The sequence below is a fragment of the Halichoeres trimaculatus genome, unplaced genomic scaffold (assembly GCF_033239565.1).
Source record: "Halichoeres trimaculatus isolate MK-OKI-2021-1 unplaced genomic scaffold, fHalTri1.1 fHalTri1_scaffold_14, whole genome shotgun sequence".
Lineage (NCBI taxonomy): Eukaryota > Metazoa > Chordata > Actinopteri > Labriformes > Labridae > Halichoeres > Halichoeres trimaculatus.
In genome coordinates this window covers 8696817-8720979 of record NW_027437192.1, presented here as the reverse complement: position 1 = coordinate 8720979, position 24163 = coordinate 8696817, and the positions used below count along the sequence as shown (strand labels likewise).

The following is a 24163-nucleotide window of genomic DNA, read 5'->3' as shown; positions in this document are numbered from 1 at the left end:
AGCTACAAGGAGCCACTGCAAAGGATTCAAAGAGCTGCATAAGGATCCAGAGCCACAGGTTGCAGACCCCTGCCTTAGAGGAACTGATATATTTCAAAATAAGTGATGAGTCAACCAAACTACTAGGCGGTGGGGGCTGAGCTTACACCTACACTACTGGTTGTGAATTCACAAGTTACTGTTAAAGTATTTACAGTATTAGTACTGTTTGTTTGTTTTTAATTCAAAGTATCAATACTGTATTTTAGTCCAACAATCTTTTGCTGTTTACAGTTATATACAAAAAAAAGAAATTCCTTGTAAGTTAATGCAGAAATTATGACAAAATACTGTGAAATTACATCCCATGATATAAACTGTCAAGCCCTGTCTGATCCCCCACTATCCGGCCAGACTACCCAGATTTTAACCAAATGGCTCATACATCCATATATTACCTCAGCGTATCTGCCTGTCTTCACTATCCATAGCTATGAGGACGCATGTGTCTCCACAGGTAGACGCATGCACCAGGATTAATAACATCCTCCCTCTTGTTAGTGCAAATTATGCAACATATCTACTCACACCTTTACGAGGCTCTGGAGGAAAACGTTTTACCTGTCCAGCAATCTCATTAAAGCAAACACATCGCCCACTTAGTCATTCACTTTGCCTCAACATAATCACCGGAGACCAGCGCTGTTTACAGGAATGTGTTAGCCATCATGTTTTTCTGTGACCTTATTAAACCCTCGGCATGTTGAAATGATCAGCGGCACGTTTTTATTATGGCCCCAAATCTCAGCTGAGTGCGCCAAACACTTGCATTTTTTATTCCTCAGGACACAGTGGAGTGTTGAGAATCTGGTTTTAAACAACAGCTGATGTCATGATGAGAGCTCTGATAGAAACCTCAGTTTGCTCATAACAATACAAATCTAGTAAGAATAGCATGGTACATGATGATGTGTAGGTAATGTTGCTGAGTTGAGAGAATATTACAGTTATTACAGGCTCATATTGACATCCTCTGAAAGTTTAATTCATAATTTTGACTTGAGCTAAAACAAACTATGAAAATCAAAAGAATATTTGGTAGTCTGCATAACTAAAATGGTATCAGGGCTCTCTAGACTCCTGTCCAGATGTCTTCCTTTTTTTTCCTCGAACCATTAAGATATTATAATGAAAGACCCTGAATACTCCAGTACTCACGCTTCTCTTGTATTTATGCATCAAGCACCAAAATACCAGTTTGCTGAAGAAGAAAAATTTCATTGAAAAGCCAAAAAAAGCCAAAAAAATGCACTTACAAAAATGCAGTTTTAACGACTTTAAAGAGAGAAATGCAAACACGGGAACTCATATATGTACAAATGCTTTCATAATAGCCATATAAGAGAGGGTTTCTAACTACTGATCATAATGAGTCATGAACAACACTGCAGGAACAAAAAAACAACACATTTGGAGCATCACATGAACAACCAAGCGTATGAAACTCTAATGAATCCACCTGCACATTATGTAGAGCAGGAAATACGGAAAAACGTGATATATTTGAGTGTCAAACTGACAGAAAAGTCCTGTCCTCCCAGGGTAAGAGTGTTTTCAGCATGTCAGTGTTGAAACAACATGCCTTAACATATCATTTTAAGTCTTTCAGTCTTTATTTACTCCACAACCAGCTCAAACACCTCCGCCTCATCAAACTCTGCGTTCATCTGAGCAGCCAGTGCGTCCAGCTCCACGTTGTCTATCTGCTGGACCTTCCTCCTCCTCCTCTTCTCCTTCACCACAGCCACTCCAGGGATGTTTGTGTCCACCTCGGGTACACAGTCCTCCGCCTCCAGCATGGATGTGAAAGAGCTCAGTCCACACAAAGATCCAGAAACTTCCAGGCCCGGTTTGGATCCCCGCGCCCGATGCAACACCTCCGGGGTGTTCATCTTCTCAAAGCCGAACAGGGTCTCTCTGGAGTTGGGGCTGTTGAAAGACTTGTCGCTGAGCCTGCTGTAGGACCGACGCACTTTCTGCGACCACACTGCATCCTCTGGATCCAGCACCGGCTGTGGAGGCCGAGAAGCAGGGGGAGATGAAGGGAGGATAGGTGAGGGCATAACGGCCTTCTTCTTCCTCTTAGCCGAGGAGGAGCCTCCACGAACAGGGATAGCATCAGGAGTTGAGACCTTAGGTTTCTCCTGGATGACTTTAAGTGATCCAGAGCGCCTTGGTGTGTTCTCCTTGTTGTTCTCGGAGGGTGCAACAGTTTTCCTGGGTGCAATTTTCCTCACGGTGATAGAGCGTTTGACCAGCGCCATTTTGTTGTCACTTTTAACGTTAGCCTGGGGAGACGAACTCAACCGCTGCGACCGTCTTCGCTGCGTGCCGCTAACGTCATTATTCTCCGCCATTACATTATTAGACTCCCTTTCGTTCATTGTGACCTTCTCCACGTCGATAGATCCGTTTCTTATGGTTTTTCTTGACAAATGTCCGAGGAGTGTCGCCACACGGGTTCAACAACAACAGCCGCTCTCCGCTCAAATTGCCCGCCTGAGCAGGGTTGCCAGATCTGGCTGACAGTTCCAGCCCAAACACAACGTAAAACCCGCCCACCTCAATAAAAACATCTAAATCACCAACTCCTTTGGAAACTTAATTCAAAACCGTAAAGCTTATCCATATACAATAAAGAACACACTATATGCACTTAACGAATGATCTGCCTTAATCTTCAGTAATGTTCCATAAGTATCAGCTGCATTGATTGATGTGCGACAAGCAGCTTTGTACTAAAGTCTTCAGTTCAGTGTTTTTGGACATCTTTTGTTGTTTTCTGACCTTTATCAGATAACATCATCACTGCATAGGACTTGACGCTTGGCACTCAACAAGATCTTTTTTTTTTTGTCGCGCCATGTTGTTTAAACTGTAAAGTTTCTGTCACAGTAATTACAGCAAACTAATGATATGAATGCAAGGACACAACAGTTTGTTGAAATGTGTACGTTTTCATCTATGCTTTGACACATTGTATCAACTATTATTTTAATATTTCCTTCGGAGCTTTTTCTACAGAACAACAAGATGTTTTGAAAAGCAGCCTAAATTTGATTAACTCGTCCAAAGCGGAAACCTCCCCAATCTGGCAACACTGCGCCGAGTCGCACAAGAAAGGACGACTGTGTTTTTCCGGTGACATCACACGTGCGCCACTCATCTCAAAGTTTTGCTGTGTAATCTGCACAGAAGAAGCTAAGAGACCATTTCTGCTTCAGATAGTTATTTGAATCTTTAACTTCACAGCTTTTATTCAAAATGGAATACTTAATCGGGATTCAGGGACCTGATTTTGTCCTCGTCGCCGCTGATAATGTAGCAGCCAGCAGCATCATCCAGATGAAACACGGTATGACAACGCGTTAGCTTAGCAGTTAGCCACTCAGCCGGTTCATTTAGCTACACCTGCTAACAGAAATATCAAGTTTTGTTCATTCAAACTGGACATTAGCTAAAATGCGTAGTATTTAAATGTCTTTACTTATCTTGTAGAGCAAATTTGATTTACTACTCTCCCTTCACCTCAGGGAAACAAAAATCCTGAATGTAATAATAGCATGCTAAGCTAGTTGAAGCTGTGATTATTTCAGGAAACTGTCAACGGTTGACTCTCTTATGATCTGTTTTTGCTCAGTTTAGATATTTCTATTTCCAGAACTGATACCTAGACAACAATACGAGTTTATCGGATGTTTAACCTTAAAGCAAAGTTAGCAAAGTTGGCTAAATCGGCCCGGCAGACTTCTTGTCAGTGAAAGTGAAAGTAACAGCTAGTTAGTCAGCAAAAGTCGCTTTAATTGGATTTCGACAGCAGGAACTTAACTCATGAGAAAAGGACGATTTGAGGTACCCCGTGCATTCAACAGTATGAGCAAGAGTCTAAATTAAATGCTAAATATATGCTATCAGGTTGAAGGATGACAAATGATGAGGAGTTATTAAAGGCCTGTCAAAACTTTATAAAAATGTGGTCTTGAGTCTCACTGCTTTATATATGCCTGATCATAGTTCAGGATTTAAAATTAGATCCTCAAGAGCCAAAATTAGTTATTACTTAATGCCACTTCAAAGTTTCTCTGTCTAGGTCATGTGAGACACAAACCAATTAACTGCAAGAAGACTGAAAGTCCCTATGTCACCACAAACTTGACTGGCAAAGTTTAGACTTAAAACCAAGATCTGCCCTTTTTCATTGCTGTAAAGGATTTCTTGCATTTATTTCGTAGTAATGTCAGACACTGGAGCTGGACTTGCAAAAAGTAACAGAATAGAAGAGAGCTACTCGGGAGAGTAATAGACCTTGGGTTAAAACATGGGTTAGGCTGTTTTAGATAATTTGCATTAAAACTCACATCCACAATAGAAACTTTCAGCTTGCAGGCCCTGCAGGAACATTAGTGACCCAGGAACTAAATGTAGAAAGCTCCTGCTGTTGAAACTCAGAGTACTTAGACAGGTTCCTAGGTCCTGATGAAAGTTCCTGCAGCCGATAAGCACCTTATGATCAATTACATATACTTGTGTTAAAAGAAAATGTGTCTCTGTTTTCCAGACTATGACAAGATGTTCAAACTGAGTGAGAAGATCCTGCTGCTGTGTGTTGGAGAGGCAGGAGACACAGTACAGTTTGCAGAGTACATCCAGAAAAATGTTCAGCTCTACAAAATGAGGAACGGTAAGGAGGCGTGAGCTCATCATCATTACACTGTCATTCCTCCTTTTTGAAAGTCTTAAGTTTAACTCCAAAATCTCTGAGACCTATGAATCTGTGTTTTTCTTTCACTAGGTTATGAACTGAGTCCATCAGCAGCAGCAAACTTCACGCGAAAGAACCTTGCAGACTACCTTCGGAGCAGGGTAACTATTACAAACACACCCTCTATTATTTTTTACAACCTCATCTTTGAAAGAATCTGTTTTTAACTTACTTAGAAAAATATCCCAGGGGAGCTCCATGAAGTAAGTGGCAAACACCTTTGTGGACATTGTTGAGACCATTCATAGTTTAATAACATAACCACCAATGATAAAAATATGTTGAATTTTACACACTCAAAACTTCAGAGCCTGCAGCATCCAGCCTGCAGTAAGTTATTCATGTTTACATTAACTGTAATGATCTATTGTTAGCAGTTTCAAACGTGAAAACATCCCACTAATGTGATCTCTTTAGACTTATGAACATAAAAAAGTGTTTATAAAAAGTTGACAGAGACAAGCTTGCAAGAGTAAAGCAACAAAGACATCACCAGAAGCTTTGTTCAGAATTTTACCTATTTATGCTAACTCTTATTGCCCGACAAAAATATTCTTTGTGCCTTGTTAAAAAGTCCCTGTTGGCATTGATTTTACATTTAAAGTCCCTGGTTTTATTCTCAGTCGGTTAAATAGCTATCTGCTGCCCATAAAGCCGTGGTGATAACTTTGTGAGAATTGTTTTTTATGCCCTGAGGAAAACGTTGTCAGTTTTAGAGAACAGTTAGATGATGGAGGTAACAATCGTCATAACTGTAGTAAAACAATTGGTGGAGTTGAGGAACACATTGCCCATTATAATGTAGCTGCTGCAGGATAACATGATAAAAGATGAAGCCTCACAGTCAGACAACCCACAAATACTTAATGTAAAGCTTTAGAAAATAAGTACTTCCATCTCGGCAAATGGAAGTTTTCAACCTAAAATAATTGATCTGTTTGTTTAACTCTTCCATGAGCTAGAAACGTTTGAGTTGGATGTGGAACCACAACCTTACAGTGACTTTTTTCCTGATTTTTATTCTTTCTACCCTTCGTTAAAGCAAATTTAACTTCATTTGTGAAGAAAACTCAACTACATTTATGATTAGCAATGACCTATTAGGAGTTTGGCACGCCATCTGTGGCTCGAATGATTTGAAAGGATGATGTATTTAAACTGTTTTTCATAGACACAATGTGCTTTAATGTAGCCAATTGGGCAGGACACTAACAAGCAAAAAGTTAGTTGAAGGGATTAGCTGATTATCGATACAACATTCAACTGGTATTATGTATCAATGTTTTATTTTATATAAACCTGATGAGAAGATATATTTATTGAAAGTTTACTGCTTTGGCTGTGATGCTGGGGTCTATTTCTCGCCAGGTCTGATTCCACCAAGCGACAACTTGTGATCTAAAAAATTTGAAACTTATGCAGGAGTCCTTGAAAGTTGCAGTTCTTTGAGATTTAACTCAAGGATCACTGCAGAAACAACAGACACACCACCTTAAAAAAGACGACTTTTCCAGTTTAGGAAAAACATTTACAGCCTGGGAAAAAAACAGAATCTGAATAGCTAATTTCTCTGTAAGCGTACACTGAACTTGAATGTAGTTCAGCATTTTCACTATGTCAAATCTCTGATTAGACAGAAATGAGTGACTTCACAAAAACAGTGTTCATGTAGCATACAGCTTATGGTTGCCTAATTTTTGTTATTACATTATGACCAGCTCACAACACAACCTAATTGGCTCGTGGTCAGTATTGAAAATATTGGTTACCAGTCTCATAAACAGCCAATAATCTGTGCCATTATCATTTTTTATACTCTAATATTAGCCAACCCTTCATTCAGAGTCAAACTCTGATAATCTAGTTTAGTAACAGTTGAACTTGAAGCTACAAGTTTCAAAAAAAGCTCTTAAGAAATTAGGAATAGGTACCGAATAGGTATTGTTATCGCATCATTGTGACTGTGAAGGAGTGGAAGAGGAGGCGATTTTCCATGCTGGACATGAACACAGCATTGCAAATTAATATATTAAAGAATAAATAAAGAGATTTTATTATTAAACAAATTCATATTTATCACTGCATGAACACACACAAAAATACCAAAAAGTAGTACTGATACCAATTACCAGGTACCAAGCAACAGTACCTTATCGTTTCAACTTTCGTTCCTGAAACTATCGTTCAACTATTGTTCGTGAAAGGTACCCATCCGCAGAAGAAATAATTGATCTCCAATCATCTTATCTGCTTTGAAGATCATAAAAAAGCTTGAGCATTTTTCCCCAGTTAAAAACTCTTCAAAGGAGCCAAACTTTATTGAATTTCAGTAATTGGCAAGAGAACTAACGGCCACAAGGGATCAGTTGGTTAACAATATATTTTCATTGTAAAAACCTGGAAATATAACTCAAAAAACTGTCCCTAAAAGTTTAGACCTCACACTGTGAAGCACAGAAAACAGACTGAACAGCTCTGTGGTGTTGCCTCCACCAACGTAACACACTCCATCTGTTGTATTTGTTTCATCATCATGTTTTCTCACCTTTATGATTCTCTTCATCTTGTTTTTACCTGCGTGCTTAAAACCAAAACCACCACTCATCACTTCAACACAGTTATCTTTGTGAGTTTCCTCAGTCGCTAATTAATCCCCTGTACCAGTGGTCATCCTCTGAATTAAGCAAGTCCATCACAGAGTGATGAGTGAACGTACTTATAAAAATTTTAATTTCTATTTTAACTTAATTACATTCCACTGTTAGGACTTGCAATCTCATTTTGCTCGAGGGGAGCGATGATAGAATCACAAATTAATTCCCATAAGTTAAAGTAATACCAGCTTCAATTTGAGGGGCTGGTATTCATATGTGAGAGGTTTACTCGACCATGTCAAAAAATGGTTTAATTTCTGATTGAAGTTTTTTCTTTTAAACTGGAAATTCAATCATTTCAACACAACCGGGGCCTTGATGACGCGTTGCAGACGTGGCTTTGGTCTGAAGTTCAGTGGGAATTAATTCTCACCTGTAATTATCCTCATGTTTGCGTCTCTATCAGCTCGAGACATCAAGTCTGAACCAGTTGATGCATTTTGACAGAGTCAGGTGCTTTTGACACTTTGTTGTGAGCGGTGACGAAGGTTTCTCCCACTGAGACTTCACGTTAACACCTGAGCCTGCAGCACTACTCCCCTCCCACCCCCACCTCTACACACACACACACACACACACACACACACACACACACACACACACACACACACACACACACACACACACACACACACGCAAACATTATCTCAAAAGCTCACTTACTACCACCAGAATAGTTTTTGACCTTCAAATCCAAAATTTGAACAAACAAAACTCTTTTGAAAAAAAATTCATGGAGGTGCAGATATCGCTCTCATTACTTATGTAAGCTTGGATTTGAACCAGGCGAGGTAAGCAGCTCATTTATCGGCCTCTCTGTGTGTTTTCTGTGAGCTGGTTTGTTTATTTATGCACAACACATCTTGAGAAACTGCAGTGCTTTTTGAAATTATTATGGGAGTCCTAAGGCCTTACAGAGACCTGAGATAGCTCCAGAAGCGAATCACACTTAAGCCCTGGCAGAAAATCACAAGTAGAAACAAGATTTAAGTGAATTTATAATGAAGACAAAGTCAAGTTTGGAGAATTATGGTTGAAAAATAATACTCAAGCTTTTTAATTGTTATCAAAGATAGTTGACGTGAATGCTGATGGATTAGGTCACCAACTATGAATATCTCATCTTGAGTTTAGATAGAGATACTAAGCCCTTAAGGGAGGAACATGCATATGTGATATGAGAGATCTAATGGCAGAATCTGATCTGTTTGGCATCAACGATGAGAAGATTTGGCAATTTTTTTAATGGGCGCAACCCACAAATGCATGTTTCCTGTGAATGTAGCTCCATTCCATAGGGAAATAAACAAACTTTACAACTGTATGAGATGTATTAACAAGAAATTATCTATTAAAACATTAACTGCTTTATTTTTTGTGCTACATTTATACGAATCAACATGATGATGAAAAATGTGTGAAAAAGCGAAATTAAAAACTAGCAGCATCCCAATCCTGATTTCAACCATCCAATCAGGGTCCATCTTGGTGTTTTTTAATTGATGTGATCGTTTCATCTGATCCATTTGTGTTGGCATCACCCAGTACAATGTGCTGCTAAATGCATAAAATAAAAACAACACAGAGTAGCAAAAGACCTACTTTATCGACGGTAATGCTCAGGGGTCAAGCTGTTACTGTAGCAACTTTTTGGCTTTACTATCAGCAGTGTGGAAATGTTTCGAACTAAGAAGTGAAAAAAACAGCCACATGTGAATATAAATACAATGGTTGTTGTGTTTTTAAAAAGAGTTGTGCTGGGTAGTTGTTTTCCACCGACTTTGGTTTTAAAGATGCTGTGAGGACGATGCTTCTGCTGCATAAACTGTATAAAACATGGATGTAGCCTCTGCGACGTCACATGTCTGTTCCTGACAGTTGAAAAAGAGCCAATCTGTGGACGCAGCCACATTTGATATGACCTGACTGGCTGTGAGTTTCATTTTGAACAGCTACAAGGCGCTCGTCAGTCACATGACCTCAGCTGTGTCTCTGATTGGACAATCAAACGATCCTAATAACTTCTAAACTGCCAAGTTAGAAAATAATTCACTCACTGTTCAGTGTGTGCTGATAGCTAAATCAGCGTTTTAGACCCAAGTCGTTTTTTGAACCAGGCTGTAAATATGCTTTTTAATGCCGTAAAAGTCCCTTTTTTTATGGCTGGGTGTGTACGTGACTTCCGGTTTTTCTGCAGCCAGCCTCAAGCTGGTTCACAATGAACAGCAACTTTTAGCACTTCTGCACAGGCTTCATTTTTACTAACTGGATGTTGCCCCTTCGTTTGCTGCTATTAGCAGTGACACCTGTGGCCAGAATCAGAAGTGTTTTCTAGAGCCGGCACTAAATGCTATTCTCTCGATTGGATTCTATTACAAGTTTTGGGGGCACCAATTCGATTTGAATTGCGATTTTTCGATGTTAACAATTTTTGTGATTTTTGGTTTGCTTTTTATATCATCAGACCATGTAAAAAAGTTAAATGATGATAATAATGTCTACAGACTTAATCAGGAGCCATATTTCCCCATAAAATGCACATCATGTGAGTCAGAGAGAAACATTTCACCCTGTGCTGGAAAAGAAGTGGTAACTTTTTTCCAGTCCAGTTTATGAACAAAGACCGAAAATTGTTTGATTTTTTTTCCCACCTCTGGTGTTTTTAGGAATTAAGAATCATCCTTTTTGTGACAGTCCAGTTCCAGTTTCTGCCGTTACTACAAAATAAATCCAAGATATTATTTTCTTCCAGAAAATGGATGAATCTTGTTTCTCTCTGCTAAACTTTGTCGCTCAGTGTAGTGTCGTCAAAGTGACTTCTTTTCTATGCAACATAAACAGATTTGTTTTCCCAAGAAAATCTTACCTCAACATAAAAACTGAGAAACAGCATTTAGAGATAATTTATTTTGGATATTATAATTTCATTTTAGATTGTAGTTTATGAACAGGAAAATACAGAAAAGTGAGAGTTTGTTAGTATCACTGAAAGTCCTCTCAGCGAGTCAGGTGCTTCTTCTTGGTTGCGTTCTGCTCTCCTCAAGTCACTTCTCCTCGTTGTGTCTTTTGCACTAATTTGTTAAGAGTAGTGCAGCCGCTGCCTGTCACAACAGCAGAGAGGTGAAAATGATTACAAAAAACAATTAGTGTGGCAGAAGAGGGAATGTGGGACACATGGAGCAGGGAGAGGAGGGGAAGGAGGAGGAGGGGGAGAGGGGGTCCCAGGGGAGAGGCAAGCGGGCCCGGTAGACAAACTCAAGTGTGAGAACGAGTAGGAGTCAACATACACACACAAACACAATCGGCAGCCTGTGCACAGAGGGACCTATAGGATCACGATCGTTTTTATTCTGTCAAGGTTGTTCGAGTTGTGGAGGATAACATTTATATTCATGTCTTGCCATAAGCTGCGAGTGTATCGTTATTTTTCGTGCCTCACGGTGATGAATTTGGTTTTATGAGTGCAGGATTTACGAACGCTGCGTCCTCAGGAGTGCTCAGAAAACTGAAGCAATAGCACTTTCTCCTCTGCAGCCCACACCTTCCTGCAGCTATGCTGCTCTCACATTCATCAACCTCCAGAGTACACGGACATTTGCAAATTATGTTGTATAAACAGGTTTTTTATGCTGTTTCTTTTTATTTATTTATCTATTTTTTTTACCCCTGAAACATCTTGAGTATGTAGAATATGTAATGTGTGCTGTCCACTTGAATGTGAAAGTGAGAAAAGTCATCTGCTGAAGCCTGGTATCGATGATTCAGAAAGTTTGATTTCTGCACATCCTGTGTAGGAAAGAGTCGGTGCTACGTCTCTTTTGGGTCATTAATTAGTCTTTTTGAAGAAGCTCCTAAAGTGCGAGTGTTCCCCCAACTATTTGGTGTCATCATTTAAAACTTTGCTAGTGAGAAATATTCATTGTTCGGGTCAATGTAGTTCCCAGAAATAACTGAAAAATTGCAAAAAGCTGCAAAACAGAAGATTTTGTAATGTGGAACAGTTCATTTGAAAACACGAGGATAAAATTTAATTAGGGATGCACCGATACCTGATATTAATATTGTTTTTATGGCCAATAACCGATATTTAACGATATCAATATTGGTCTAAAAAAAGCAATCTGAGATGGTCAAATTTTGAACATATTGAAAATCATGCAATCTGAATTTTTCAATATCTCCCTTTTCTTTCAAACTTATTTTCCTTCCAAATAAGGAGGTGACGGGGCCACCATAAAGCAAAAGTAACAGTGTTACTTAACCATAACTTTTGGATCACAATTAGGATCACAAATCAAAATATATCCTGACCAAGTTAACCTTTCAAACTTGCCAGTATATTTGGCAACCAGGCAATTATTATTAACAGTAAAACATATTTTAAACTCAAGTTTACGCCACTTAAACTCAAATCTGTGAAAAAGTTCAAATCAAAGGATAAAGTGTCAGACATAAACATGATCAAAAAAGTACATTTTGTCTGTTTTTTGGTTCAAAAACAGGAAGAGAGACATAAAAGAAGAGGCTCCACTCTTCTTAGGTAGTTTTGGAGTTTACATAGTCATAGAAAACAATACTTTTTGGGTCTTGAAAGATCGTTCAAGATGCTCTGAGAATGGCTGGCAGCTAATGAGTAAATATTGACCAACTCTTACCGATTGGCCAATGCTGATATGTTAAAAAATTACCAAAATCAGCCAGTACCGGCATTGATACCGATATATCGTGGATCCCTAAATGTAACTGAAAGCAATCAAACAAGAACAGAACTCTCTGATCAGCTTACTCAAAATATTCTGTCAAAAGTACCGAGCATCGATTCACGAAAAACCAAAAAGTACCATGTTTAGGTACCTAAATGCATCCTTGTGACTTTGAGGTAGTGGAAGAGTTGGCGATTTTCCATGCTGGTCATAAACACAGCATTGCAAGGTTATATATTGAAAAAAAATGTTAGATTGAAAATTTTTCATATTTTATTATTAAACAAATTGATATTTTTTACCACACAAACACAAAAAAAGTGCCAAAAATTGGTACCGTTGAGTACTGGTACCGATTGCTAGGTACCATATCTTTTCAGATGTGAAAGGTACCCATCTCTAAAGAAGGGCCCAATCTTTTTGTTACCAGTGCCACGCAGCTTATTCTGCTGTTAACTCTTTTCAACTTTTGAAACAAACAATTCCAACATGCAGCATTTTCCACCACAGATCAACTTTGACACCATGAGCTGGTCTCTGAACCGGAGCTTACACTCATTTATTGAGAGAAACAAAATGTGTATTTTTTAAAAAGCGCCCGTGGCCCAGGAGCCTCTGCTCTGTTAGCGGCTGCATATGAAAGAGTTTGTTTTAATTAATCTGATTAAATCATTGCAGATTAACCCAGACAGAGAGGAAAGATAATGATCTGCTTTTTGTACACAACCTCTTTTTTCCTACCATCCTTAAATCTGAACACACACACCCCCCATACCCCTAAAATCCTCCCATGATTCCACTGGCATGTTCAGACCCCCTAGGTTAAAAACCACTGGCTGATAAATTAATCAGTGGTATATTGTTTAATTCTGATGACCTTATTCCTGCAGGATAAATTACAGATGAGTCCTTTAGTCTGAAAGACGTCATACCCGAGTGGCAGCCGACCTCGGGGAGGTGTAGTTAGCTAAAGTCAGCAGAGCATGTCTACGCAGAGCGAGCGAAACCCCCGTTCACAAACGACCGCGCTCTGCTTACCAGCCTGCCGTCCATGAAAACAACTCAGCTAACCTCTGGAGTGCAGCGTTCACTCAGGCTTTAGAGAAGACACACACACACACACACACACACATAAATCACCTGAGGCCTCGGCTGTGCTGCATGCATATCAGTAATGATACACATGAAATTCACCACAAAGCAGAACAACAACTGCAAAGTTTTAGGGGCATAGAAACTCTGCATCTGCTCTGCTTCTGTTTGTTTTAGCTGACTGACTAATATGCAGAAATATGACCAGAAATGGAATAAAAGCCTGGATTATATTGATGTTTAATTAAAAGTTGCAGCAGGATTGGCTGTTTTAGAAAATGAGACATTGATTTGGAAAAAACTTGGGGTAGACAGATGGTTTATGAATATCAAATCTGACTTTTTCAGACATTTTGTCAAAGCAGAAACGCCTCCCAGCGATAACTTTTTACTACAGGTAGAATAAAGAGGCTTTATGTAAAAAAAAAAAAAAGTTGAATTCACAGGTTTGTAAAGTTGAGTTGTTAAATTTTGGCGTTTTTCTGTACGAAGCGACAGCAACAGTTAGCCGCAGTGCTGCTGCGCTGATCTACAGCTGGCCCCATATGGGTTTCTCAGATATCTCTGTAGCACGGGCACACAATGGGCACAAATAATTACTGGTGCCATATTGCACACTGTTCCCCTGCTCCTACACAGATGAACAATTAATACAGCAGATTGAGGAGAAATGCCAATAAAGGGAACATGCCCCGGGGCAGGGTGCAGAAAGGAGGGAGGGAAGAAAGGAGGGGGTGCTGGAACGTGAACGAGCAGTTTTGGGAAGAGTTTGTGATGATTTTTAGCAGAGTGACCTTAATTTGAGTCATAACTAAAACAGTTTTTACTCTGTGTGCTGCTTTTGGGAATGACTGAAAGGAATAAAAGTGTCTGTTTTGGCTTAGTGCAGACCTGCGCTCTGCAAACAGTTGAAGGGATTGATACCGTTCTCCACTCAAACTCAGGGGCATTTGGAGACTTATTTTTTCACAGCCACTTATTAAAGGCTATGCTAATCCAAAGGCTCCTTTTGAGGCCAAAAAAGATTGCCTTACTTCTTCTGGAGCTGTAAGGTTGTGTTAGCTTATCCTGCGATTGTTGTTGCACCAATTTCAGCGAGATGACAGACTCTCAAGTGGCTGAGTCATCTACTTTTAAATATTAGCAACAAGCTGTTAAAAACAGACGTTATGAAGGTTGACATTTTCAATAAAAGTATCAAAACAGTGGTCCGAGCTGTAGTAGCTAGTTAGCCAGCTAGCTACCTGTTGCTAGACAACATTTGCGCTGTTTGATGGAACTGTAAACCAAGCAGTTTCATTTGGTCTCAGGCCATGAAAAAGCTTGATCCTTTGATGGATGTTACCCCAATATTGGTGCAAAACTAAAATATGAAGCTAGCTAGCAAGCTTAGTGTGGCTTAGCGTGACAACTGGGGAAGGACTTAGCTCTACTTTCTACTGATAACAGAACAAGCTGACTTGTATTTTATATAAAGAAGTAGAGCTCCTCGACCTGGGGTACCATAAGCCTAGCAGTTTGAGAGAGCTCGCCCAAAGTATACTGTATATAGTACTGTATATCGAGTGGACAGTGTTGCTCTGCCATTGTACTGTTTTGAAGCCAAAATACCCAGGTGCAGCCATTGCCGGCGACAAAAATAGTTGTACTTTTTCTTTCAAGAGTCTGATCTCTTCTTGGCTCTCCCTCCCAAAATATTTTACAATCCCCCCCAAAAATACACTAGAAACGAGACGTAAAGCCTCCTTTTTAACCTCCAATTACTAATGAAAATGAAACTTTTCAGAAAAAAAGGACATGAACAAGAGGCAGCCAAATAATATCTTCAAATCATCACAACAATTGGATGTGAGAAACATTTCTATAAGGTGTATTAATTTTTTAAAGTTTGACCACAGCTCATCTGGAATGGCTGGGGTGCAGGAGTTTTTGACCAATACTGCAGCCAGCCACCAGGGGGAGCAGTTTTTGTGGGGACCTTACTTCAAGTTTAGCAAGTTGACATCAATTTTTCTACAGTTTACAAGCAGTATGTGGAGGCCTTGTACTTGTACTTGGACAGGAAAACTGAAGAGGGACATGAAATGTTGAAAGCCATGCAAACAGGGAGTTGATCTGGCGACTGCTGGGACAGGACTATAACCTCTGTACATGGGGTGCATGAAAAAATGTGCTAAACCAATGGTTTTCCTTTGTCACGTGTTTCCAGCCTGCATCAGAAAAACTGTGAGCTACACGCTGTTTGCTGCTCTTGAAACAGTTTCATTTCCACTTTGAGGCTACTTAGCTTAGCTGAGCCTAGCATAGAAGCTGGAATCGTAGAGGAATGCTAGCTCTGCCCTCTCCAAAAGTAACCAAACAAGCCAAACTTTACCTCATAGCTCACTTGAAGAAGTTAAACTCAAACATTTATCAGATTTTTTTAAATATTTGGCCAAACCTTTGGCTCCGTTCTCCTAGCCGTTTAATGCAGATGCTTTAGTCTCTTCTTTTATATTGAAGTGTGGTATAAGTTAAATTTTTGGAACTGTTTGGCCTTTTTTTGATCAGACAACTGAAGAGAGTCAGGAAATGTTGCAAGTAGAGATGCACCAATAGGAAAATTTTGGCCGATAACCAATATTTACCGATATCAATATTGGTAAGAAAAAATGCAACTATCTCAACACAGATGTTGTGTTGAGGTAGTTCAGAGAGAAAAAGCAGCGCGATCATGAGAATAAAGATGACCATGGAGAGGATCAAAGAATGGAGCGCCGAAAAAAAAGCGATCAAATAAGTACGTTTTGTCAGGTTTTTTGGATCAAAAACAGGAAGAGAGACGGAAAAGAAGAGGGTCCACTCTTCCTAGGTAGCTTTGGTGTTTACTAGGGGTGTAACGGTACATGTATCCGTGCCGAACCGCTCCATAAGGCCGTTTGGTTCGGTACAGTGCTGTATTCGAACGAGTACAGTAAGTTTACGTTAGCCGCTGCACATGGCTCTTTAATATTCACGTGAGGACTCGTCTATGATTGGCTGAGCAGGGAAAGCGTTTTAATATTCATGAGGAAAGTGGTCTGTGATACGTGCTTTGCGATCATGTGCATATCATGTGGACATGACGTCTCAGGGTGAGCCAATCAGAAGATGAATATCAAAGAGCTTCCGTAGCCACAGGAGCTTGTGTCTGAATTGTGCATCATGGCTGCTTGAAGAGCTTCCCCCCTCGCTGTATAATGGCAAGATTTTTGGTTTAATAAACATGCTAAACAAGCAAATGGTTTTGCTCCATACTGTACCGAAAATGTACCGAACCGTGACCCTAAAACCAAGGTACATACCAAACCGTGATTTTTGTGTACCGTTACACCCCTAGTGTTTACATAATCATAGAAAACAATATTTTTGGGGGTCTTGAAAGATCATTCAAGATGCTCTGAGAATGGGCGGCAGCTAATGAGTAAATATCGGCCCACTTTTACACATCGGCTGAAACTGATATATTAAAAATATGACCAACATTGGCCGATACCGATATATAGTGCATCCCGAGTTGCAAGCATAGACATGCAGAAGTTATCAAGGTAAGGAGTGACCACTGCAACCAAGTCTTTAACCTCTGTACATGGGGCGAACTTGAAACCTTAGACCAGTGGTGTCTTGTCGTCCCTGTATTGTGTTTTCTCGCCACATGTAATGCAAGTTTTAAGAGCTAACAGATCGTTGTCGCTCCTGATCGTTTCATGGCTACTCATTCTCATTTTTGTGAAATGCTGGCCTCTGTTTCTGGTCTTTGGGGTATTTCCAATAATCTGTGTTGAGATGTTTCTGTGTGGTGATGATGGCAGGTGAAGCTTTTGTTCTGTGGCATTCGGGTTGTCTTGTTTGGCTGAGAGCGAGGAGTCGCAGCGGGGGGGATCGAACCTTAGATGAGAAAACATATGTGTATTGTTTGCATGTGAATCTGGGTGTGAGTTCAGGTGGCTGGTTAACAAGGCGCCTGCTTCTCTCCGAGGCGACGTGGGAAGAGATGGTTATTGTGATGCCAAGTCCGTATTATTGTTACAGTGTAACCAGTGAGACAGGTGTGCGGTGGGTGGGGTTGACACCACTGGGGCGTTTGCAGGCTCACTGAGGAGTTAAAACACACACACAAACACACTGATATTCATCCTGAGATTCACGCCTTACAAACACACACACACACACACACACACACACACACACACACACACACACATATGAGAAAGAGAAACAGTGTGTGTGCTCTGAAACATCGTTAACACACACTCAAAAGCCTCCTCCACAGGGAACATAACGATTCTCATTGCCCTTGTGGCAAACACGGTGCTAACACACACAAGCGGCAGAAACAAGCAGGTCGTCTGAGAGCGAAATTGAAATGAGAGGCCAGGTGGGGATCACAGCCTCCGTGGTGTTGTATGATTCATATTTGCCTCATTGAAAACTTCATTTTTAATGTTGCTTTTTAATCAAACACCGCTTCATTTCTTCTGGAATTTGGGCCATAAGTTGTTTTGAAATCCCTCAAAATCGTCTTGCTTTAAAGGGATTTTTTTGAACAGTGGCGAAGAGAGAAAATTAGTGTTTGGAGGGAGAGAAGGGAGAAGAGGCTGCAAGCGTAAAAGATGTAATTTAAAAAAGAGAGGATGAGGGGGGAGGAAGGGGCAAGAGAAACGACTTTAGAAGTTTTTAATGAGCCCTGGCACGACTCCAGGGCACGGGTGAGGAGAGGAGGGAGGGAGGGAGTTAAAGGAGGGATGAAGAGGGAGGGCAGGGCACGAGGGAGGGAGCAACAGGGGTGCTTCTGACTCCCAACAGATGTCACACTGCTGGTGACACCCTGAAACACACACTCATACATACACTGACACACACATTTAGACCTTCTCTGTCCTGTGACACCCTTTCACCTCTCGTCTCCCTCCCTCCCTTCCTACCACCCTCCACGCCCCCTACTCCTCCTTTTCTGTTTATGAGGTGTTAATGTTGCAGAGCGTCACTTCATTTTTAAGTCGGAGACACTAATTTCGGCAGCGTTGAGAAAGAGAAGTTGTACTTTTCAAGTGTGAAGTGACATCAATTTACTGGCAGATCTAATGAAGGAAGAAATTTAGGAGAAACTTCTGCATGATAGGAGTGGTGAGATTCTGTGCTCTTTAGGGCCATGTCCACAGGTAGCTGGGTATCTAGGAAACCGCATACACGTTATTTACACGTTTACGCCTGTCATCCAAACAAAACCGCAGCTTTACGTCACTAAAAGCGGTGTTTCCCGAAAACTCAGGTTTCACCGTTACGTGTAGAAGCCAATAAACAGAGTTTTCGGGTCCTCAAATGTCACAGCTGAATGACGGGCTCATTCTGATCAGCTAGCATGTGTTTTATGTCTGGAAAACACTGTTAAACATGTGTTTGACATGCCTCAAGCCACACACACAAGCTGAGTGTGGACGAAAGTATTTAAAAAATGAATGAAGTGGGGTTATTCCTTTTTTGAAAATGCCTGGCTGAATGTGTACAAGACCTAAGTTACAGCAAAAAATCAAAACTAAAAACCTTTTTCTAATAAAAAATGTTTTTAAATACTCAATTTAAGCTAGATTCACTTGGCAAGTCCAGAAAAATCTTAATTCAGGATATTACAACCCCCCCCCCCCTCAAAAAAAAAACAAAAAAAAAAAACGACTGCTTTTAATTGTCAATTTCAATTGAATTGCTTTTAATGTCGGCTGATTTCTTTAATGTTTGGGGATCTGTAATCAACCCATCCCAATTTCACATTAAATTGATCTTGTATACCTCCGGGAAGGTCTGACAGCCAGCCAGTGTTGCTTTTTGCTTTGAGACCTAAACTCAGGACACTTTATTGGTTGTTTAAGTAAAAACATAAATATTTAATTGTTTCTCAGGTATCATTCAATGATTTCAATAAAATAAGATTGGAACATTGAAGGTATATGCTGTTAGTTATGAAAAATAAAAATTAAAAAATCTGTAGCGGCCCAAGTCAGTTTCAGCAGGTCAACTCCATGAACTGCCATGTAATGTTTGTCTTATTCCTTTAATATCTCAAAATAAAACATTTGACATTTTTTTGACTTTTCAGATAAATTTCTTGTACTGTTCAAAGTAATTTTCATTTCTGTTGTAAATGTTTCCGCATTTGTCAGCCAAATGTTTTTAGGATGAGCAGCAGAGCTGTGTTAGTGGGTTGTGCCCTTGAAAAGATTTGCCAAATATTCTCTGCCAATGCCAAACAGCCCAAGCCAGCAGCACACAGGCATGTGATCATTTTTATGCGGCAGAGTAAAGATCCTAAGGAGAGTTTTTTTTGTATCAAGAGCTGAAGGATGATTTTAAAATATCTTGTGAGTGCACTTTTTAAAACCCCTTTCACTGTAATTGTAAAAATACTTGTTTTAATGTAAAGCGAATTGAAGACTAAGGGTGTTTGTTTAGGGTTTGAATCATCACAAGAAGAGTTTGATTTAAAGAAACTAAACAAATGTGTTTTTCACCCCATTGGCAGATTTTTTACTCTTTAGAAGTAGTCTAGCTATCATTTTTGTCTTAATATCCTGATAAAGACATTTTTACCATATTTTGTGGCTCATTTTAAGTGTAATAAACACTTTTTACTAAAATTATAACAAACACAAGCTTTGATTTCAATTTTTGCAGTGTGTTAACTTTAACATTTAGTACTACTCCTTTGACAAACTTTATTAAGAAATATCTGAATGAATAAAATCTCCTCCACTCCGCTCTGACTATTTAAAACATATATTCATGAATGTTTCTCTGCTTTACCTCGCTTCTCAAACCCACACAGATTCAGTAAACATGATTAAAATGCATTGCTCTAACACCTTTTTCTCATGCATTGACCTTTCCTGATAAATTATTAAAGACCAAACCTTTCTAATCCTCCGTATAGATCTGAATGTTAATCCTCCCCCCTCCCTCTGCAGACTCCTTATCATGTGAACCTGTTGCTGGCGGGCTACGATGACACAGACGGCCCAGGTCTCTACTACATGGACTACCTGTCTTCCCTGGCCAAGGCCCCCTTCGCTGCCCACGGCTACGGAGCCTTCCTCACGCTGTCCATCCTCGACCGGCACTACAGACCGGGTCAGTGCGGAGACGCCTCGTACATGTTTCTGTTTCTGTTTATTGCTCCTGTGAGAATGAGGAGAGACGAGAGAGAAATAAAGAAAGGGTTTTTATCTGTATTCACTCTTTACTTTCTGAACTCACTCACTCTTACTGAATAAAATAATTAACTATGAGCAAATGATTCAAGTCTAAACAAAATGATACACCCAGAGTGACACAGACAGGTGTTTAATGCCTTTCTTCTTCTGTGGTTTTTAGATCTGACCCGAGAGGAGGCCATGGATCTGCTGAAGAAGTGCATTGAGGAAGTAAGTTCAAGAAGGTTTTCATTTCTGAAGTCTTAATATGATTTACTGAAGTTTATTTTTTAAAGCAGCTGTAACTTAATAAAAAAGGCTTCCAGCTTTTAATGGGTCGAACCCTCGTGAATTAAAATGCTATGGCTAAACCGTCCCCAAAATTAAATGAATCCAATTTTACAGCACAAGTCAGAATGAACTTTCGCTTAATGTGAAAGTAAATTTGACTAGTGATTTTGTTTCTACACCAAAGCTTTTTGGGCATTTGGTACTTTACCTCGGACAGTCTTCAAACTTTGTCCCCGAAAAAAATGACGCTGAACCTGTGGTGGAGAAGATGCTGAAAGGTGGCACTAAAGGAAATGGTTCACAACTGGAAATGTGCTACACAACCCCTCAAACTGTGGTGCCAGAGATAAGGAAGCCTCTGCTTTGGAAATACAATATTAGACTAATTTAAAAACAGACAAAAATGGTAAAAGAGACAGAGATACCTCAAACAGCTGGTAGAAAGTCAGACATAAAGGATAGAGACCAAGGTTATAATAGTTTTGGATTTGTCATTATAGTTTAGTTTTAGTTAGTTTGGACATTTTTTTTTCCATTACAGTTTAGTTTAAATTAGTTTTAGAGCGGGCATTCTAGTTTTTATTTAGTTTTGATTTTTGCAACAAGGCTTAGTTTTAGTTTAGTTTTAGTTTTTTCGTACCTTATTAACCAGGTGCAGGATTCAAAACGGTCAGAGTAAATATTTTGTCATACTGTTTATTTTCAAGTCCAACATAGTGCTCACTGCTCAGTCAATGCTGATGCTGAACTGTTGGCTGCTTCCTTAAACACAAGAAAATATTATAAACAGCCAGTCAGTGCAGTAAACAAGCATGTCCCAGTCCATCACTATGATGGTGCCATATGGCACTGACAACAGCCGAAAACTGTCATAAAACTGGTTGGGAAAATGTGTCCAATTGATTTAAATCCTAAGGCTGTTAATATTGTCATAAACGATAACTAAGGACATTTTGTCTATAATTTTAGATAGTTTCAGTTGGTTTTGTGAACACAAGATAGAGTTTTTGTTTACTTATCGTTTTTGTTTTCTTATCTAGTTTTCGTTCGTTTGAGTTAACTGCAATGTATCATAAATTTTAGTTTTCGTTTTTCGTTTCGTTTTAGTTAACTATTATAACCTTGGTAGAGAGTAGAGATGATAAACTTATCCAATCCTGGAATCAAGTATTGCCTTGATACAAACTTAAAATGCTAGATTGTATATCTGTGAAAATGGACCAGTTCATTTGGCAGATCCATTCAGCTCACGTTAGAGAAAACTGGAGTTGCCAAAACATCATTTTGTCTCATCCTCATATTAAGAAATGAAGGTTGTTAAATTGATACTGGTGTTGGATCGGATCAGTATCATTATCAGCTGATATCACAGTAGAAGTATCAGTGTCAGTAAAGAGCGGATGTCACTGCGATTATGCCCACTGAATGGCAGGAGATGAGTGGCAGAGTTGGCTTAAATATGGTCAAAAACTCTAGAACAAAATCAGAAAATGGGGGAAAGCTGTTATACGATTAATTGAACAAACATGTTTGAAAAGCAAACAAAGCTATCTGGTGACAGGCTACTAAAAGACAAAGAAAAGAGAAACTGCAAATTTCAGAAACAATCCAGGCAACGATAGCTGAGGGGGTTCCTATTCTGTGTCGGTTCGTGTTAATTTATGCTGTATTTTTGGGTTAACTCATTCCTTAAATTACAAAATCTCTAAATGTTTGCATTTTTCATTCAGCTATATTTTTCATTACTGAAACGTCTTTGTCTTTGTGCGATTATGAACATTGTGTCTGACATGTTTTGTAAACTAGCTTAAATTGAGGCTAACCATGTTTTCCAAATACGGGGGAACTCCAGCACAAGCAGATGTAGCTGTGTTGTATAACGTATTTGATATTCACTTAAATTAAATACTGTTGTGGAGACAATAATACAGTCTATGTTAAATAACAAAAGTACAAATAGATAATACGTTTATTCATTTGGGTTGATACACTGTAAACTGTGAATTGAATCATATAGAAGCTTTCGTAGCTTTCAAGCTTTAAATTGTGTGTTTTCCTGGTGTTGAAATCAGGAACAAATAAATGTCAGGACACGATTTCTGGCCACATGTTGATGTTCGTTAACCCCTGGTTAATTTCATTTCATATTCCACATTTTTCCTGGTCTTGCGGTGTTAGCTGTTGCTCTCCAAAATGCCAGGTGAGGTTTGTTTTGCCCCTCAGTCCAACTGAAGTGAGTGTGTCCCTGAGGGGAAGTGACGTTAACGCATACCCTCTATAGGAACTTAAAAGTCAGATGTTGGATCCCGGTAGAAAACCATAAGAGGTTGTCCAAAATGTCAGTCCATCATGGTGATTTAAAAAAAGTTTAAATTGTTATCATCATACAGATAACAGAAATGAAAACTGGAATAAAAACTGCACCTTAACAATGAAATCGAGAAAAGAAATGTAGTTTCTTAAAGTTTCTCTGATTGTAGAGAAAAAAATTGTCACTGATTCTTTAGCAAGTTAGTCAACTGTCCATCTCTGAGGGTGTCTATTGAACGGACACGAGGACATCGGACATTCCTCGAGTTTGAAACCCTTCTTGTTCTAATGTTCGCCAACACAGCGGCCTCAGAGAAGCAGCATTTCGATCTTCTATCCACGTCCATGTGTCCCTCACAAATGGCAGAATTGGCAGAAAAGTTGACTTTTGAACTTTGAAAAGAGACAATAACTGTTCTTCAGCTCAGGCCCTAACCGCTCTGACCTCAGAGAAGCGCCGAGGGGACCGCCACCGGCCTCCAGCAGACTAAACGACAGAAGAAAATAACCAAGACAAAAGTTTTCATGGGTAGAAATGAGCAGCTGTTTATTTATCGATTCATTGAAGTGATTGGCGTGTGAAGCAGAGACTGGACAGCTCTACACACTGAGAAGAACGTAAAACAAGTGATTTTTAACAGCTGTCTGTACACTTTACTAATGATGAGGACGCCAGAGGACTAAAAACGAGACGGACCAGACTGTGTTTGGAAAATCTCTGAGTTTCTGGATCGATACTTTAGATGGGAGTGACAACAACAGCTTGTGAAACATTTCTTGTTTGACGTCTTTTAAATCTCATTGCTCAGTTTTTGCTTTTTTTTATAACTTGTTCTCTGCGTATATTTTTTCATTTATTCTTAAACCTCTCCCTCTATCTTCTTTTTCTTTCTCCTCCTGCAGCTAAACAAGCGCTTCATCCTCAACCTCCCCTCCTTCAACGTCCGTTTGATTGACAAGGAGGGCATCCATGACCTGGAGAAGCTCACCTCTGGCGCCAAGTGACCGCTCACTGCTTGACTACCAACCCTCACACCCTCCATTCTTTCCCTCTTTTTTTTTTTTTTTTTTGTACTGTTGACCTCCTTGCTCTTTCTGTTCCAATAAAAA

The 24163-nt window shown here is 39.6% G+C and overlaps 2 protein-coding genes across 2 annotated transcripts; one reads left to right on the top strand and one right to left on the bottom strand.

Annotated features, from left to right (window-relative positions):
* Positions 1–473: 473 nt before the first annotated feature.
* Positions 474–2570, bottom strand: cdca5 (cell division cycle associated 5). Its single transcript, XM_074687695.1, has one exon. It carries the CDS (start codon positions 2421–2423, stop codon positions 1656–1658), a length of 768 nt encoding a protein of 255 aa, XP_074543796.1. The 5' UTR covers positions 2424–2570; the 3' UTR covers positions 474–1655.
* A 597-nt stretch (positions 2571–3167) lies between these two features.
* On the top strand, positions 3168–24163 carry psmb2 (proteasome 20S subunit beta 2). The gene is made up of 6 exons (XM_074687696.1): positions 3168–3394; positions 4598–4720; positions 4832–4902; positions 20228–20390; positions 20634–20683; positions 23957–24163. The coding sequence occupies exons 1-6, from the start codon at positions 3304–3306 to the stop codon at positions 24056–24058; spliced, it is 600 nt and encodes a 199-aa protein (XP_074543797.1). The 5' UTR covers positions 3168–3303; the 3' UTR covers positions 24059–24163.

Coding starts and splice junctions, on each gene's coding strand:
- cdca5 (XM_074687695.1), bottom strand. CDS start 2,423: ATGAACGAAAGGGAGTCTAATAATGTAATGGCGGAGAATAATGACGTT.
- psmb2 (XM_074687696.1), top strand. CDS start 3,304: ATGGAATACTTAATCGGGATTCAGGGACCTGATTTTGTCCTCGTCGCC. Junction 4,903..20,227: donor CAGACTACCTTCGGAGCAGG/GTAACTATTACA, acceptor CTCCCTCTGCAG/ACTCCTTATCATGTGAACCT. Junction 20,684..23,956: donor TGAAGAAGTGCATTGAGGAA/GTAAGTTCAAGA, acceptor CTCCTCCTGCAG/CTAAACAAGCGCTTCATCCT.